Source organism: Astatotilapia calliptera, chromosome 10 (assembly GCF_964374335.1).
Source record: "Astatotilapia calliptera chromosome 10, fAstCal68.1, whole genome shotgun sequence".
NCBI classification, from domain to species: domain Eukaryota; kingdom Metazoa; phylum Chordata; class Actinopteri; order Cichliformes; family Cichlidae; genus Astatotilapia; species Astatotilapia calliptera.
The window spans coordinates 20,950,941-20,968,892 of NC_137431.1; the positions used below are offsets into that span (position 1 = coordinate 20,950,941).

At 40.8% G+C, this 17,952-nt stretch overlaps 1 protein-coding gene across 1 annotated transcript; it reads right to left on the bottom strand.

Annotated features, from left to right (window-relative positions):
• Positions 1-15: 15 nt before the first annotated feature.
• Positions 16-13,075, bottom strand: ubtd2 (ubiquitin domain containing 2). Its single transcript, XM_026182471.2, has 3 exons — positions 11,795-13,075; positions 7,096-7,332; positions 16-1,417 (listed from the first exon to the last, which is right to left on the bottom strand). The coding sequence occupies exons 1-3, from the start codon at positions 12,069-12,071 to the stop codon at positions 918-920; spliced, it is 1,014 nt and encodes a 337-aa protein (XP_026038256.2). The 5' UTR covers positions 12,072-13,075; the 3' UTR covers positions 16-917.
• Between the last annotated feature and the right edge of the window lie 4,877 nt (positions 13,076-17,952).

A 17,952-nucleotide genomic window follows, 5' to 3' on the forward strand; every position in this document is an offset into this window, starting at 1 on the left:
ACAAACAATGACTAGTTTTCATTAAAAACATTCTTTAATCAAAATATGCAACTGTGTTTCTGATGTCCATCCTTTTCACCACATGAATGAGTGGTGGTTGTGTCCTGATCATATATGAACATCCGCACACGCACACACACTTATTCACACGCACTCTCACGCACAGGCTGACTACTTATAACATGATTAATCTGATTGTTCAGTGAAGCAGAGTGAAATAAAGAATATGATCCAGCAGCAGCAGCTTGGTAAAGCATCCAGTCATGTCCTCTGAGTGCCTCAAGAGGGAGAACACATCTGCTTGCTAACCAACTACACCAAACTTCCTTTATGGCTGTTTGTATACCGACTTTATCCCCTGACGCAAGCATTCTTGACTGATTTACTATCATGTATTTAAATGAAGAATTTCTGAATAACTCTCAGTACTGTTAAGTGTCTTTTTGAAATGTCTAAATTGAAAACATATGCTGTGAAAGTACACGCGTAACCCTGTCGCCTTATACGAAGAATTCTCTGTGCTGAACCAGCTTTGCCAAAGAGCAGAACTTGAATGGAAACTGAAACACAGAAACATTCAAATATCAGTGTTGCTAAGAAAACCCATTTTAGCCATCTGACAAAGTTCTCTTTTTGCTGTTTGGTTTCCATAGGAACAGTTAAAAAGACTTCAAAAAAGGTCAAAATTTCAATGTGTAAAAACCAAAAGGATTAGTCTTTTCTCAATCCAAGAGTCCTTATGCTCCAGCAGATGCCTAATATCAGCCCAAACAAAGTTCTCAGCAAAAAATGTCTGAGAAGAGAAAAGAGAAGAGAAGAGAAGAGAAATCAGCTTCTTTTGTGTCCCTTGTTATCCTCCAACTTTTATACTATCACATCACTGGTATGCCCCGTTCCAGGCTGCCAGTTTGGGAGCATCAATCCTCCTCCGGCGTGGGCTCTTGTGGCAGTGCGGCTACTTCTTCTGCTGCCACTGGCCCTGATGTTTCTGGTGTAGTTTCAGGCTCTGGTGGTGGTCGCTGGCTGAGGATGACCTGCACTACATAGTCTCTTGAGATGTTGAGTTGGTCCAAGCGCAGTCTGTCTGTCAGGGGCCGCCCTGAGAAAAACCAGCGTTGCGTTGCGGCAGGCACGCCCTCCTGACTTTGTAGACGCCGCTTCATTATGCCTACTGTGTCCGTGGAACGGACTGCCAGCCGGAGGTCGCGACCCGTGGAGAGGCGAAGCCGAAGCTGGCATTCCCCTCCTGTGCCAGGCTCACCGGCAATGCCCAAGGACGGGTCGGTGGTTCCGGAGTCAGGATCTGAACCGTCGGGCTCATCGGAGCGTTCCTCGATCATGTTGACGGGGGGAGAGAGGCAGTAGACTGGCAGCTGGTATCGATTCCCCAATTCATCGTAGCATTCGGTTAGAGCTCCTGGAAGAACGGAGAATATAACCAATTAATTCAATATACCGGTATTAAAAAAAAATAAAAAATCTAAATATTAATTTGGTTAATAAATCAAATGAAAGCTACAGATTATGGTTTGCAGGAATTGCCACTGTCAATAAATCACATTACAATATAAACAGAAGTGTAAGAGCTCGGTAAATGATTAACTCGGAGCTTCCAATGCAGAGCCATAAAACACTAAAGTGAACAGGAGGGTCATTTCTAATTTTTCCTTTTCGTAACTCTTCATGGACTACTTGTCTAAACAAAAAAGTTCTAATATATAGATATATATACCTTGCTGTGCATGAGATGGAATACTTTCTGTTTAAAGAAATCTATTAGTCATTTGTAATAAAGTGAAAGTTAAAACATTTTTTCCCATTCAACAAAGCCAAAACCTGAACTATGCTTCATAATACCCTGGATTAATATGAAATGGAGAAATGAGAGTCATACAAATAGAAAATAAAGATTGTAGGGGGACAGACTGTGGAAGCAGGAGAAAAGGGAAAGTCTCACCTTGGACTAAAACATAACGAAACATTATGTAATTTCTGTGATTCAGACTCTGACAATAAAAGAGTTGGTGGACAGAAAGTGGGAATTATAGCATACTGAAGAGGTTGTGTCCACGAGTAAAAATGTAAGCCATTCTGTTCACGAGGGGGATTCCTGACAGATACATACCCTGCAAAATAATTCAAAGTGACTACTTTTCATACCAAAAAACTAAAAGGTCATATTTATTGTGGATTAACAAAAATAGAAGATTAAGTTGATGATGACATCCAAAAAGATGAAAAACTCTCCCCACAAAAGTGAGAAGACCGCCTGACCACAGTTTCTTCTAAATGACATTTTTAAAAAAAAGGTCACCTTGCTGCTGTTGCGCTGTTTTATGACTTAAACCGAAGCACGATGCACCCGAGAGTAGCAGTGAGTTTTCCTGTAACCAAAACCGAGATGAGTTAGCAGAAGCCCAGAAAAGTTCTCGCTACTCTCTAGATGATGACAACTTTGGCCTCGGTGAGGACATGAAAGTAACTCTTGCCTTCAAGAAAAGTGCAGAGTTCATGTAATTGTGAAGGAATAAGGTGGCAAAAAGGCTGGTTTCTGGCACGTGTAGCCCACTGCGCAGCAGCAATCACCAAAAACCACCACAAAACGAAAGTGCAGCAATTATTTCAACCACAACCACACTATTATATATTGTGCAGGAGTCTACATAAATAATTGGTGAGCATGTTTAAATATTTTATAGCTCTCTGCTTTTATCAGGTACATAAAATAAATATAAATTTGAGCAAATAAATCTACAGTTGAGCTGTCCTACCTCCGATATTTCAGCACACCAACTAAACAGTTGTTTATTTAGGCTCCTTCTATGTGGGACAACAGAGAGCGCACAATATGAAGAAGTAGTGATAGCCAGCATCACAAAAGGCTAAGATAAATATTAGTTTTAACATGGCTCAATGAAAATGTATAAACAGGATCTGGAAAGGATCTTCCTTTGATTTTTTTCCCTTCAACAGCTATTTATTTTTCAGCTGCAGAACACCAATGTATTCCAGATGGTACTGATGCTTTTGGTTGTGGCATTTCATCAAAACAAAAACAAATTCCACCCACAAGGTGGAATTAGCCTTGTACCAAATTTTAAAGAATGAATCTTATGACAAAAGCAAAGAAACATGTTGTTGAAGTGCTTGCTGTGCTGCATATCCCCCCCAACACGTTTTGAATTTTAAAGGATGAAAATATAAGTGATGTGAATCCGTAAATCCTTCCATCCTTACAAGGATATTCAAAACTGCGTGGGAATTTGCCCAACCAGCCTACATGCATTTTATGGACTTGGAAAAATCAAATGACCGCATCCCTCGGGATGTCGTTTGAGGGGTGCTTTGGGAGTATGCGGTATTAGCCCATTATTATGGGCTATTTGGCCTGCCAAGTGTGGTAAGAGCTTGGTTTGTGTTACCCACGGTAAATCAGACTGGATCCTGAGCTGGAATCTACCAAGGTTGCCCTTTGTTAAAGAGTCTATTCATAACTTTGATGGACAAAATTTCTAGGCACAGCCAAGGGGTGAAGGGTTTTGAGATTAGTGGTATCAGGATCTGCTGTTGTAGATTATGTGGCAATGTTGGCTTAATTGAATGATGACCTCCAACTTTCACTCTTGTAAGAAGTGTGTGAAGTGGACAGGATGAGAATCTACATGGCTGGACTCAGCTGGAAGACCTGGGTATCACAGAGTGAGCGGAAAGTAGACTGGGAGACTAACAGATGGATTCAGGTGGTACTGGTAGTGATGCAGATAGAATAGAATGCCTTTATTGTCACTAGAGCTGCACAATGAGATACAGAATGCTGTACTGGCCTGCCGTAGTGACAATACCTTCACCTATGGTCACAAGCTGTGCCCAAAAGAATAAGATTGTGTGAGGAATTAGGTTCCTCCGAATTGTGGCTTGTCTCCCTATGGATGAGGAGCTTGGCCATTCAGGAGGAGATAAGAGTAAAGCCGCTACTCCTCCACAACAGGAGCTGGATGAGGTTGTTTGGGAATCTGACAAGGTTGTCTCATGGACGCCTCCTAGGTGAGGTGTTTTTACTCCTGGTGGAGACCCAGGAAAGATGTTGGAGAGATGTAGTTTCTGGGATGGCTTTGTAACAACTCAGTGTCTCCATAAGTGCTTAAAGAGTTGGCCTCATGCCCCTGATACCTCAAGACAGATGAGCAGCACAAAATGGATGGATGAATGGCTAATGACAGCAAATGGCTCCAAAAAAGATGCTCTATAATTTCCTTATGTTTTCTAAAGACAAAGACTTGAATCTCATTTCAGTGTTCACAGAGCAACTTTCAATGACCACAAAATTTGTTTTCAACCTTTTTTTTTTCTTAAAAAAAGCAAACAAAAAACAACAACCAAAACAAAAAACTTAAACTCTTTAAAAAAAAAAAAAAAAAAAAAAACAGTGAAAGGGGAACCCATCAGATGATGCATCTCTAATACAATAAAAGTCTCCATTATGAATTAAGTGGGGATTTGGAGAAACTAATCCATTTCCTGAATGGCACCAACAAAGTCTCAGCTAGTAATGGTAATGCAATTTTAAAGGATTTTTGAGGATCGCTGTTTGGTCCCATAGTGAGCAAACATTTTCTTTTTACCATGCTGGTGCAGACTAAATGTAAACAGCTACTGAAAAGACAGGAATAAAGCGAATCCTACAGATTACAGCGATTGTTTTATTCTGGTGTCACAAAAATACCCTGGCTTTTCTTTAGCAACATCAACACGTGTGTGTAAAACTAATGATGGCTTCGTCAGCCTCAGCTGTACTCTGGATTTCTTAATATTTAACTTGCTAAGAGTGATAACTAGGATGTTGGACATAATAAAATTGCTTTAAATTTGTGAATGTGTTGTTTCTTTCTCATGCGTTTCCTTTGCTGCAGACCTAGAATGGTGGCCTGATGTTCAAGATAAGCCTTTTCACATCAAACAAAACGCAACTTCAATTTGTTTCTTAAAACCTATTAAACAGACTTCACAGCCAACCACACATAGCCAAAAGATTTAAGCAAACTTGCCTTTATTCTGCTGCACAGAACACAGTCATTTCCCTTGTGGGACCAGTTAAGAATCCATCCATCTTTCCCTCTATCCCAATTGTACAACATGTGATGTATTAAATGTGATGAAAACATTTAGGAATGTCAGTTCTGATTCCTGTATGCTGCTCAGTTTAAGTGTAAAGCAGTACTGGAAGACCAAAAGTGTCCTGGTGAACAAGGGCAGAATGGTGAAAGAAATTTGAAATCAATGCTTTGCATGACTGACTGAGAAAATGTAAATGTGTGAGTGGTGAAAATATTTAAGTGTTGTGTCTACTCTCTGCACTGCACTGCTGGTAGAGTGAAACAATGATGTCAGGTCTAGAGAATCCACAGCTGCAGCCCAGCAGGACCTGATCTGACCTAGCCAAACTACTGAGAGGAATCAAGTAGACATTGTAAGGCACTGACATGAGGTTCTTAATGGTACTTAAAATATACATATACAGGTTTTGCAGTCAGGTGACCACTAACCATCATCAACTTAATAAGGCCCCAGTTACCTAAGGCCGAGAGGTAGGTCAGTGACCACTTAGCAACCACTGGTCGCTAGGGGAAAAATTCGAAAAATGTCCCAGACCAGCTGGCAAAAACCTCATTGCGACTGCTTCGGTCCCTTCCTGTGGTCTCCAAACAGTAGTGAAACTGTGAGAAGAAACCAGAAATGGGACAGCATCCGTCTTCAAAGTAAAAGCTCTGCCTCTTCGCTGCAGCAAACCATCGTTTCCAGTCAGTGTTTCACTACTGCTTGACTGTGTTTGCAGCCAAATTGGTGTTTTCCACAGAAAATACAGGTAACTGTTCCAATCTGCTGGTGACCAAAGCAATCACCAGAATGTTTTTGGTGCAACACCCTCTTTGGAACCAATTTCACCAAGCAACTGGCAGAATGGGCTATAATGCATCATGGATTGGCCTCACCAGAGACCCAGAACTCTGAACATTATTAACATTGTGGGATCACGTTGACATACAACAGACCAAGGGGGAGCAAACATCTAAAGAAGGGCTTTTAATGTCCTCCAAGAAACTATTCCTGAAAACTACTTAAAGAAATTACAAGAAAGCTTGCTTATTAAAGTTCAGGCTATGCTTAAAAATAATATTCCCTTCCAAGCTTGGTAGAATTATACAAACTCTGTTTTTGCCTTGTGCCCTGTATTTCTCTGTATGTTTGCATGTTTCAACAACTCTGCATCTATTTCCCATTTTTCAAGTAAAATATAAAGAAATGAGGGATTCTGCACAGAACTGTATTATTTTTGTGAAGTTTGAAGAATTGGGAACAATAAAGAACGATACATCCACGCGTAGAGAGCCTACTGCAGCAGCTTATTATAACAGCTTGGATTTGGGCTTCCTGAATTTGAGCCACATATATTTTATAGATTTGTTCTAAGAGAATGCTCTTGTGTTTTGAACTCTTTGGCATACTTAGGTGACTTATTACTTCCTCCTTTCAGCAGAGCAAGAACATGCCCCTTATTTATTATTTATGGGTTACTTCTGCAGCACTTCCTCGCAGCTAAAGCCTAAACTCTAAAATGTGGTCACTGAAAATCACTAAGAGGTTCTTTTATAGCAGGCTGAATTATATTGATGCTTTATAATCGCTCTATTTACTTCCATGTTCACTAAAATGTCAATTGTAGTCTGTGACTTTAACAAGGACAGCAAAGAAGGCACTTACATAAACAAAATGCTTCAGTAATATGTGGCAAAGTTTGCTTCCTGTTTATGAAACTTATCAGAGGGCAATCTAAAGACACTTCCTGGGGAAGCAGCCTCCCTTTGCTTCTCTGTTCTATGTAAATTTAACCTCTTTACATTGAAGAGCTACTATTTAGTAGCTGCGTGTGGTACTGAATGCTGACAGGTGGCATGAAGTAAAAGCTCTGTATCGTGAGTATTCGAAGGGGAGATTTTGACTTTGACATTTCAGTGTCCCATTACAGCTATTTTTCAGAAAATAAAGCAAAATCTATGACTTGTCAACTAGACCCATCACTGTGGAAATGTGTGTTACCATGTGGCAGTGTGATGCTGGCTCCGTCAAGGATTGCCTGAGCCAGCAGGTGGTCATTGCTCTCAAAGGCGCTGGCCGCAGCCCGCAGCGCATCCCAGATCTCCTTCCGGCCTTCGAAAGCTGGCGCCGTATCCCAGAACTCATCTCTTTTGCTGCGCAGCTGGCCTTCAGTCATCGGGTAGTCACTTTTCCATTTAGGCCGCTCTCTCTTCAGGGGCTGGTTACGCCCTAGAGCCACTGGGAGCGGCAAAGAGAGGGAGAGGAAAGGGGGGATTTAGAGAGAAAATGCAACTAATAAAAACAGGAAGACTGACGCAGACTGAAAATTGAAGAACCAAACAGAAATATTGAAAAAGACTCTCATAAAAGTGAGGGAGGGAAAGAGGAATCAAAGGTGTGAACCAAAATGGGAATAAACGGAGGAAGCAACAAAGAGAAGAAGGAGTAAAGGGGAAATACCAAGAAAAGGAAAGAAGACAAACAAAAGCAATTTGGATGTAGGGAAGAGAAAGTAGACAGATGTGGGATCCAAGATGAGAAAAGATGGGAAATCCACAGAAGATAAAAATGAGAAGTAGAGATTATGAGTAAGGAGGAAGCAGGCATAACAAAAGTTAGGATTCACTGGAAACAAAACAAGACTTTCAGCTTTGCTCATAAACACAAGCATGATTCAATTGTCAATTAAAAATGGGCCTACACTATAATATAAGGTCTAAATGAAGCATTTAGACAAAGTGAAGCTAAAAATGTATTGGTACTAAACCCAATTAAATGGTTACGGTTCTAGCATCTAACAGCCCTCCGGCTGCAGCGTGAAGGCAGGTGAGTAACACCATCTGGATCACCGCCGAAGGGGCCGACACACAGGACAGCGTGTATGTTTGAATACACAACACAGACAGGGAGGTGCAAGCAAGCTGATGGATCAAGGTGTTGAGTTACACCTGCTGGTATACACGAACCCTGATGATCATGTGGCAAAGTCGAATAACACCAACCTTCAACTGACTTTAGTAAGACAAGCCTCTAGCCGTGCTACTTTTAATACTTGCTTGAACTTGCTGAAAAGACTTCCCGTTTGAAATAAGCTCATTAGACAGGTTACAGTACACAGCGTTTAGTAGGTTGAGGGGGACCTAGTTGGACAGGTTTAGCCTTTGATATTTCAGGGAGGAGGAAAACAATGCAGCAGCTGTACAGTAAACAGATAGCAACACAGATAAACATACATTAAAGTTCCTCTCCTGGTGCTGACCTTCAACTCTTCTCAAATACTGTAAACCACTTCCCAGTGCCAATGAAATTCATACATAGGTGCTCAATGTGAAAATTATTCTGAAGAATAGTAAACTGCACAAGGTTTAGTACATGTTGATGTATCATAGTTGAAATATATTTTATGGATTGAGTTCAACAGCGTTAGAAACTGTGCTTCAAATTAACTTTTTGACTCACCAGGCAAGAAAACTGGAATACACTAAAAACAAAACAAACAATATCCACCAGCAAAGTGACAAAGATTTATGCTGAATAAAGAAGAGCCCAGAGCAAAACTGAAGCCAAATTCTTGTGAATCGTTAAACGATTAATTAACTTACTAATCAAACATAAAAGTAAAAATCCTGGATGCTTAACCATTTAATCAACTTAACCCTCTTAAACTGTAGGCTCTTTATCTCAATTATCCACTTCTTCACACAGCCCATAAAGTCCTAATCATCTGCTCATTGACTAGTGTTAATGATTGCTTACATGGTAAAGGACAGAAGAAAAATGTCAGGGAGGGAGTCAATAGCTCAGACAGCAGCTGTGCGACGCTTGCTTTATAGTACTACGTTTGTGCCTGTTTACCTACACAGAGCAAAGGGGTACACAACCAAAGCAAAAGTACTCCCCTTCAGTCTTCCAATGACCCAACAGCACGTAGACTGGTGTCTAAGATGCTATGTATAGATTAGTTGAAAAGTGAACACTTATTGTTATTTTTAACATTTAATTTTGCTTCAGGCCTTTGTTGATCTGTATTGAGAACAGCACAAAAAAGGGCTGTTTGTGACACTGGCCCCTGACGACAGTACACAGCTACAACATGTAAGTGACGGTCTGAAAAGGTGTCTGTAGGCTCTGCGTAACGCGTGATTTTGACTTCTGTGGGAATTCTACGTATTAACTGGAAACTCCTCGTAACCCTGCGTTTCAACCTTCCACGCCATTCAAGTTGCTGTGGGCTGCGTTGGGTTATGTAGAAGGTTATGGTGTATGGTTAAAAGGACTTTCCAGTTATGTCGTAAGTTACCACATAGATTTCCCACAGAAGTCTAAATCACGCATTGGTTTGAGCCATGAGCGTGTGCTTATCAAACTCAGAACCAGAACACATGTAAGTGAGTAGGGAAAAAAGCAACCCACAATTATTTTGGTAGCACAGTGGTACAGCAGTTAACGCTGAAGTGCTCTGGGTTAACTTGTGACTCTTAATTGCACATAGGCATCAATGTGAGCAGGAATGGCTGGCTGTCAACTGTGATAGTCCTGGAATAGACTGGGAACTTGACCATTGGGTTACGATTGATCCACCTCTCCCGTGACCCTGAGCTCGATACTCGTTTACATTTATTTGGCAAACTGAAACTAACTACATTAGAAGGTTGTTCATTTTGGACCCTGATTAGAAAAGTTATGGTAAAGGGGTAGCATGAGCCTTTAGTGTGACAATGTCAAATGCTTATACTTGATTGCAAATATGGACAGATGGAGATCCGACGGCCTGACAGTCATTCCTTCTTTTGTTAAAAGTGGCTTAAGACGCGCTTAAGTACTATATATTACAATAGTCAGGATTCTTCTTTGGCTCTAGCTCCAGTTTCTTAGAGGGGCGCCAGACCCAACACAGGTACAAAGCAGTTCCAAGGCGGAAATGCTCAACTACGAAGTTGAATTGCTTTTTTTGTTCCTGATTTATCTTTAGAGGAAAATATAACTGTGCCAGTTTTCATTGGACAGGCTCTTTAAACAATTTTATGTGATTATACAAAACATTAGCAAAAGTACCAAACAATCAGTAACATCAGGAACATAAAAGCATTTTAGTGCGTCATTTAGCTGTAATCATTTTCTAGCAGTGCATGCCTGAATTCCTGCGGATATGCTCTCATGTTATGAACTTGTCTGCATGACTCTGTCCATAAGTCTTCATTAGCCTGCTTTCCACATCGTCTGTCAGCCAATAATTCACGTATATCTTTAAACAGTAACCTACTTGGGTGTCATTCAGGAAGGATTTATGTAGGCCGGTATGTACAACAATTTAACATAGAAATTTCTGCAATGTAAACCTGCCTACGAGATCTGATTTAGTGACACATAAATGTGCCTATGTTGAACTGAACTGCGTTGTTCCTGCTTGCTTGTCTGCATCCGTTTAACGCTGCATCGTCTCTTGATCCTCCACATTTTACAGATACCGCTGCTGTTCATACCCAATATCTAGTCAGGGAGGAAGCCTGAAAACTGGCAAAGACAGAAGCAGAGGCAACGAGGGAATGAATAAAGGAAACCAAGTTTTATCTCAGCATCTCTAAGTCTCCACCCCCCACCCACATGACCAACTGTATTTACCGCTCTGTAATTAAAATAACTCACTGGCTATGAGCAGAACTCATTTTCAGATCAGACAAACCAGGAAACAACACTAAGGAAGTTGTGTACAACACCTCAAACTACAAGAAGGGGCTCTCCCCCCCCCTCTTTTTTTTTTAAGATTCACACCATTTAAACGCAACAATTCCCCTTAAACCCCACCCAGAGCTTTTATAGTTGACAAAGCACCCTTCTTTCACTGTGCACCCTATCCATATCACCAACGTAAACTATCTAATAAAGGGAATATGTACTACAGCATGCATTCATAGACAGTGTCGCACTCAATTTCTCACTGCTCGAGCTGTCATCCCTACTATGCTTTGGGACTGCATGCAACTCCATTTATTGCTCAGTAAATAAAACTAACCTTTACCTTGCAGTTTTGTGCGATATATCACTTTTTGCTCACACTTTAAGTTTCGCTTTTAGTCATAAAGCTACAGTTTTGACACCTCCTCCACTCTTCCGACCACTTTTCAGGACACAGCATGACCCGACACCTCGCTCACAACGAAAACAATCAATAATAATAATAATAATGATAAATATAAGACAAGATCAGCAGCTGCCATATGTGCACCCCTACTCGAGCTGTCAGTAACTTCAAGTTGTGCAGAGAATCTGGGCATAATTCAAATCTGAAATCACACTGAATCACGCCTGAGCGCTCCCCTTGCATGCCATTGCTGCCTGTGACCCATATTTGTTATGCAGAAAGCTAGCAAGCTAACTAGCTACGTTTTAGCCGGCTAGCTTAGTCAACACCAAAGAACAAAGGGAGGCAGACTGGCACAGTCAATGTTTCCCACTTTGTAAAGTAGAGAGCAGACGAGGCGTCGTTTGCCGTTTTAAGGCCAGGTGCATGGAGGGAGACACCCGGCAGGACTGCTGTCTGTCTTCGGCTCTGTCTGGCTCGGATATTAAAAGGAAGGGAAGAAGACCTCCAGTCAGGACAACATGCAGGGAGCCTGGAGGAAGCCCTTCGTAAAAAAAAAGGAAAAAAGAAATGCAAGCTTGTGGCCAATAAAAGACGTCGACAAGCCCCGCAAGTTACCTCCAGTGCCGTCCGAGTTCTCGTTTAAGCTGCCCGAAGAGTCGTGGTGGCTCCCGACACAGCCACCCATGGATGTTTCAGCAGAGCAGCCCGGGCTAGGTAGCTCACCCCCCGGCCCACAGCTACAGCTACATCCACTACCCCTGTCTCGTTTTTCTCTCTCTCTTCCCCCCTCCCCTCCCTTTCTCCCTTCCTCCCTCCTGTCCTCTCCTTCCTCCTCGTTTCCTCCCGTCTTTCCCTTTCTCCTTGCGTCCTCCTTCCCTCCTTCTCTCAGCATAGACTGAGCTCAGCAGGCATGATCTTCTTCGTGTTTTTCGGCGGCGCAAGAAGGTCTGAGAGAGGTTCACGTCGTAGCAAGGTGACCGAGGTAGGAATGAAGGAGAGAAAGAGAGGGGCCGAAGGAGGAAGAGATATAGACAAAGGACAGAGAACAAAGGAGAAGTGCACCGTGCAAAACAAAAGAAAACAAAAGATAATCTTTAGGGTATGAAATGTTTGCTTTGGACTTTGGACTCTAGTGATGTTAATGCATTTTGACACATCTCATATCATGTTTTATGAGAAGCTGTTTGCTGCACATCAGCAGTCACATCAAAATGTTCACCCTCTATTATTATTATTTATTATGTTCTCATTCATTCAGCTGTGCTGCCTATTATATTCTAATTTCCACTCTATTTAATTTTATTATTCAATATTTTTTTTTTTAGTTTTAATGCACAAAATATTGTTGATTTTGTGTTGCACGTTTTTTTTTTTACTCTACTCTGCTCTTCTTCCTGCATGGGAGGCTTTCATTAGTGAAACTAGTTTGGTGTTTTAGACACACATTTTAGATTTCTTAAGTTGTACACAAACTGGATTTTACCCTACAGAGCATAATGAAAGCAGTTGCAGTTGCAGTCAGAAGTTTGTATACACTCATCATGGTTATGATTTCTTTGATCAATTCTTTTTCCAAATAGGAAAGTGGTACAGAAGTACTACAGGAGTAAAGGTGAGGCTTTCAAACCTAACAACACTCTACCAGGCGTCAAGCCTGGTGGTGGTAGCATTATGCTATGTGGCTGTTTTGCTGTCAGTGGTACTGGTACATTGCATAAAGTGGATGGAATAATGAAATAGGATGACCACTTCCAAATTCGTCCACTTCGCTTCACATCAGCAGCTAGAAGGGTGAAACTTGGTTGTTCCAACGGGACAGTGAGCCCAAACACACCAAAGCTAGGTTCTGGAGTGGATAAAACAGGCTAACATTAAGGTTTTAGAATGGCCTTCCTAAAGCCCCGACCACCAACCTATTGAAAATTATTGGAGAGTTCTTTAACGGTTGGTCCTTGTCCGGAAACCAACCAGTTTAAATGAAGTTGCTCAAATATCCAACTAGAATTATGCCAGAAGCTTGTTGATGCCTAGCAAAAGCATCTGGTTGACGTGCAACTTGCACCACCAACCAAACATTAGTGGGAGTCTATGTATATATTTGAGTCTGTGTTTATACTTTTGACCTTGTGTGGATTCGAGAAAATTCAAAATGAATTCAAACTTGTTTCTTTAAATTCATTAAATATGTAGGCTGTACAGTCATTATACTGTGGAAAAAGAATTACCATGGCATTCATGCCCGATGAGTGGATGTAAACATCTGACCACAGCTGTATTGTGTTACAGTTCTATTCTGTTCTCCTCAGTCGTTAGACCGTCTGTAGTTCTGTTGCAATAACGAAACAAAAACCACACTTAAACTTTATTGCAGATAGAAAAATATTGTCATAGGGTATTCTGAATGTAGTTCTGCTTTTTCTATTCTTATATACTTCCCTCTTTTCAGCTTATGCCACTGTCAAAATATATCAAAATATATTACATCAATTGTTTCAGGTTTTAACACCCAAAATGTTGTTGAGTGACTGTTGCATAGATTCTGTTCTATTGTACTCTGGACACTATCTTTGGGACTGTGCTAAAGAGATCTATGTGTAATTTGATGCACTAGAACACACACCCACACCCGCATGCACATGCACATGCACATACCCACACAGTCACTCACGTGTTTCTTAACACAAACACAGAACAGCAACAGGATAGCGAGGTTAGTTTTACAACAAAGCTGTCTGGAATTTCAGTTATTTCCCATTGCTAGGAACTGAAAGAAGATGCTCGTGTAGGATCGAGCTTAGTTGGAAGCCCTTCGCTAACAATCTGCGTGACCTAAATGATGTAATATGATGTAACAAGTTCCTGGATTTGACTTTCCTCTGAATACTTAAGATCAAGGTCATAACAGGACATTCAGCAGAATCTTCTGTACTGCCTTCTATATGTAGACCGTTTCATGATGTAAATGACTGATCTTTGAATTTTATGCTCCCATGCTTCATTCAGGGAGTGCTAAAGATGGCTGAGAGAATCGGTTTTGTTGGACATGTTGCCTTTTTTAAGCCACTCGCAAACGTTACAGAAACTCGTACATGTCACAGAACCTGAAACCCACACTGTTACGACCATGCCCAATGATGGTTAAACGGAAACTCATAAAAGCGTGCAGTTGTGTGGTTCCAATTAAAATCCCAGACTTGGCTGTTGGTCTTCTGAAGCATTGTTAGAAGTCCCAGTAAGCTGTGAACTGTTTCACACAGTCACTTCACACTCAAGGCAGAAATAAGCCGTTGACTAAACACACAAGTGTGACCACCTTACTTTGAGAACGGCAGTGACCTCTAGTGACATGGTTTACTCTAACGTCATGATTACATTAGTCATAATGGTAAATTGGTTTGATTTATTTTACAAACTAAATGAGTAGTTTGAGTATTTTGTAAGAAGAGAGACTTAAATAGTTTATTGGCAGTTAAAAAGCAGGCAGGGAGACACAGTGCCGATATAGCAGAGATCTGATGCTTCAGATTACATATACCAGATGAAAATAGCATATCCTGCTTATGTGCAAGTGTCAAACCGCAGTGAATCTTATCTGTAACAAGGAGAAAGTAAAACGTGTGACCTTTAACACTACAGAGACTTGCATGATTTTAGTCGAACTACTATCTGTTCTTGTACATTTCTCTATCTGCCTCTTGATTCTTTGCGTTCTCATTTTATCTTTGTGCACAGTAGATGGTGCTGGTGGAACTAAAGACTGGGGTACTCTGCTTACACCAAAATAGAGTGTCTGTGTGTGTGAGACACACAGGTCAGAAACCTGGTGTAATAGAGACGCGTTTGCACCTTTGAATAGAGAATAATATGAATCTGCTGGTATGGTCTATATGCAACTCTTAGAACCATAGATTTTTCAGACTATATTGTCTAATCTTATAACAGCAGCAACATTTGTGTCAGTATATTTGTTAGGACTCACGTATTCTTTAGCAAAAAACACTGTTTGAGTTCATTAATAAAACCTTGTAATGTTGGCTGAAAAATTACAAAAACTGCAAATGGCAGTTAAAGTTGTTCATTCTGACCTCTGAGAACATAATTGTTCTGCTGACTCTGTTAAATAAGGCTTAATTTTTCAAGCTGGAAAAAAACAGGAGTAAAGTATAGATTTTTTTTAGGCTGACCAGCAGGCTTTGCTTTTCTTTATCTGACAGGTCTCTCTAATCTTTATCTCCGTGGCTTCTTTTACTGTCTTCTGTTCATTTCCTTCAACACCCCCTTTTCCTTCTACTTCTTTAATGTAGCTGACTGAAAGCCGGCACAGGGATTAATGGCTTGTCACTGACTGATTGATTGATTTATTCTTGCGCTCACTCAGTGCCTGACTGGCTATTTGAAGATGTTCAGCTTTTCCCATCTGTGTTGAAGATGGGGCTGCTAGCGGACCCATTGATTTACTGTTATCTGTGGAGCGCTACCCCCTTTTGGATAAAAAGCCACAGTGTACTTGAAAACGGCCAGAGAGAGGCAGGGCTGCTTGAAGCTTTTAAACTCATTCACAGCCAGCTGTGTGTTTGAAGGAGACTAACAGACAGCACACAGTTGATTGTCCTTTCATTGATTTACAATTAACTGCTTTGTCTGACCAGACTGCAAATCTACACCACACCACAGTGTCACACACTTTGAAACGAGCCAGAAACAGGATGGGACAAAAGAGGGAACAAAAAGGTGAAACGGTGAGGGCTGACAATCAGAATGAGCACGAGAGAGGCAGATAGCCTGGCTGTGAGAGATTCAGGTCAAGTTGGCCCTCGGGATAAAAATGGCCTTTAGCAGATATAATACTCTAGATGTACAGAGGATTCAAGCTGCTATAATAAAAGAAAATCCAAGAAGAAACACCAAAAATATTTTTAAAATAAAATGAAGCATTTGTTTTAAATGTCATGTGTATTTATTTATATTTATGCTAATTCTCAGATTTAGATCATTTGCTTATTTTTTATTTAAGTGCCACATTTCTCTGGGCGTCTCCTGACTGTAGGCCAACACTTCTATTGTGAGTTATTCTGCAGGGAACCTTTGTAGAGCCCAGAACATAACCTACGTAAGTGACCCATCGTCGTTGCCAGCATTTGTGTTTGTGCGTGCTGCATTATGTGTTAATTAAAATGTGCTCGTGTCCCACTGTTTCATATGCGGTGCCATCGGATAGAAAAAACGTTAATCTTTCCTTATACTGCGGTGATGATCTGTATTCTTTTGCTAATAAATTCAAAAAGTTTGAAAAAGTAACATGAAACGCACAGGAGGAATCGACAGTGCCGAACAGACACAGAGGGACGTATGTTTGGCTGTTTTGGTCCACCATAAAGATGGAGCAATAACGATCACTCTGTCACTTTGTTTCACTAAACATCTCTAAACAAAATAATATCATTCTTTCACATTAGACACATTTGTTGAAGGAGATGTCTGAAAACAGGACAAAAGTCCTGACAAAAATGTAGAACTGTTTACTTTGTTCCACACATACTGTAAATGCTCGTTGTTTTAAAATAACATTCTCCAGTAGATCTTCTATTTATCAGCAGCTGATCTTTGGTAGATCTTTAATGGCTTAAATCCAGATTATTTCCCTAATAATAATAATAACAACAACAACAATAGAATAAAGGGATACAAACATGAATTGTAAATAGGAATAAAATGTGAAAAAAATGTGGCAGTGGAGCTGAACCGGTCTGTTAGAGAAGGTGCTCAGGGTTGGACTGGGTTGATGGATAACAGCTTGTTCAGTGACCTCCTCTCCACCACAGCTTCAAATGTGTCCAGTGTGGAGCCAATCGCAGAGCCAGCCTTTCTAATCAGTTTAGTCAGTGTGTTTGGTAACCAACTCCAGTGCTGCTCCCCCAGCAGAGCACAGCAAAGTGCACTGCACTTGTCACAGATGACTGACATCATTTTGCTGCACACATTAAAGGATCTCGGCTTCCTTAAGATGTAGAATCTGGTACAGAATTATAGAATTATGGTGAAATTGAAAAGTTCAATAACGGCAAAATACATTTTACTACGTGGCAAAAATGCTGGCTTTGAGGGTCAGAACAACACTGAGACAAGTGTTTGTATTAACGGAACAATGATATTGGCATCCAGCTACAGCAAGCATTGGAGTGGCTTTTGGAAGAAAAAAGCCTTTGAATCCAAGCCCAGGCTTTCTCATTCCCTTTGACAATCTATGGAGTGTTCAGGGAAACGCTCCAGAATTTTGACCCAAGCTGGGATAAATCCAGACATGCTAAACTGACACAGACAAGTCAAAGCTGCAGGTTTTTACAAAGCATTAGAGTTACCGAGCCATTTATCAAAAAAGCTGATCCTTTTAATACAGTTCAGCTTTTTTGTTTTTCATATTTTAACGTGTCTGTCCAAATGCGATCTCAGGGGTTAAGTCTGCAGTGTTATGTGATGTCGTCACCATTAATCTCAACAAAGGACAGCACAGTCATGAGACCATAACATGAGTCTGGCTCAGAGAAAGTCACTGTTGATACATCAACACAGCCATAATTAAAAGTTAAATGACCGTAATTACAGCTAAAATGGCCATGTTTGCATTGAAAGAGGAGGCTAGAGAGAAAAATGATGGGGGCTGATAGAGCTCTTACTAATTTTGGGCATTGCTGCTGTTGTACTGGTGACTTTGTACATCTTATCTTTCCATAGTCTGTCTTTCTTTCTTTTGTTGTCTCTTTCTCTCTCTCTCT

What these genes read in the sequence shown, in the direction of transcription:
- ubtd2 (XM_026182471.2), bottom strand. Translation starts at nt 12,071, where the DNA reads ATGCTGAGAGAAGGAGGGAAGGAGGACGCAAGGAGAAAGGGAAAGACG. An exon ending in GAACTCGGACGGCACTGGAG is followed by an intron (nt 7,333 to 11,794) that starts GTAACTTGCGGG and finishes TGCCGCTCCCAG; the next exon opens with TGGCTCTAGGGCGTAACCAG. An exon ending in CAGCATCACACTGCCACATG is followed by an intron (nt 1,418 to 7,095) that starts GTAACACACATT and finishes CCGTTCTTCCAG; the next exon opens with GAGCTCTAACCGAATGCTAC.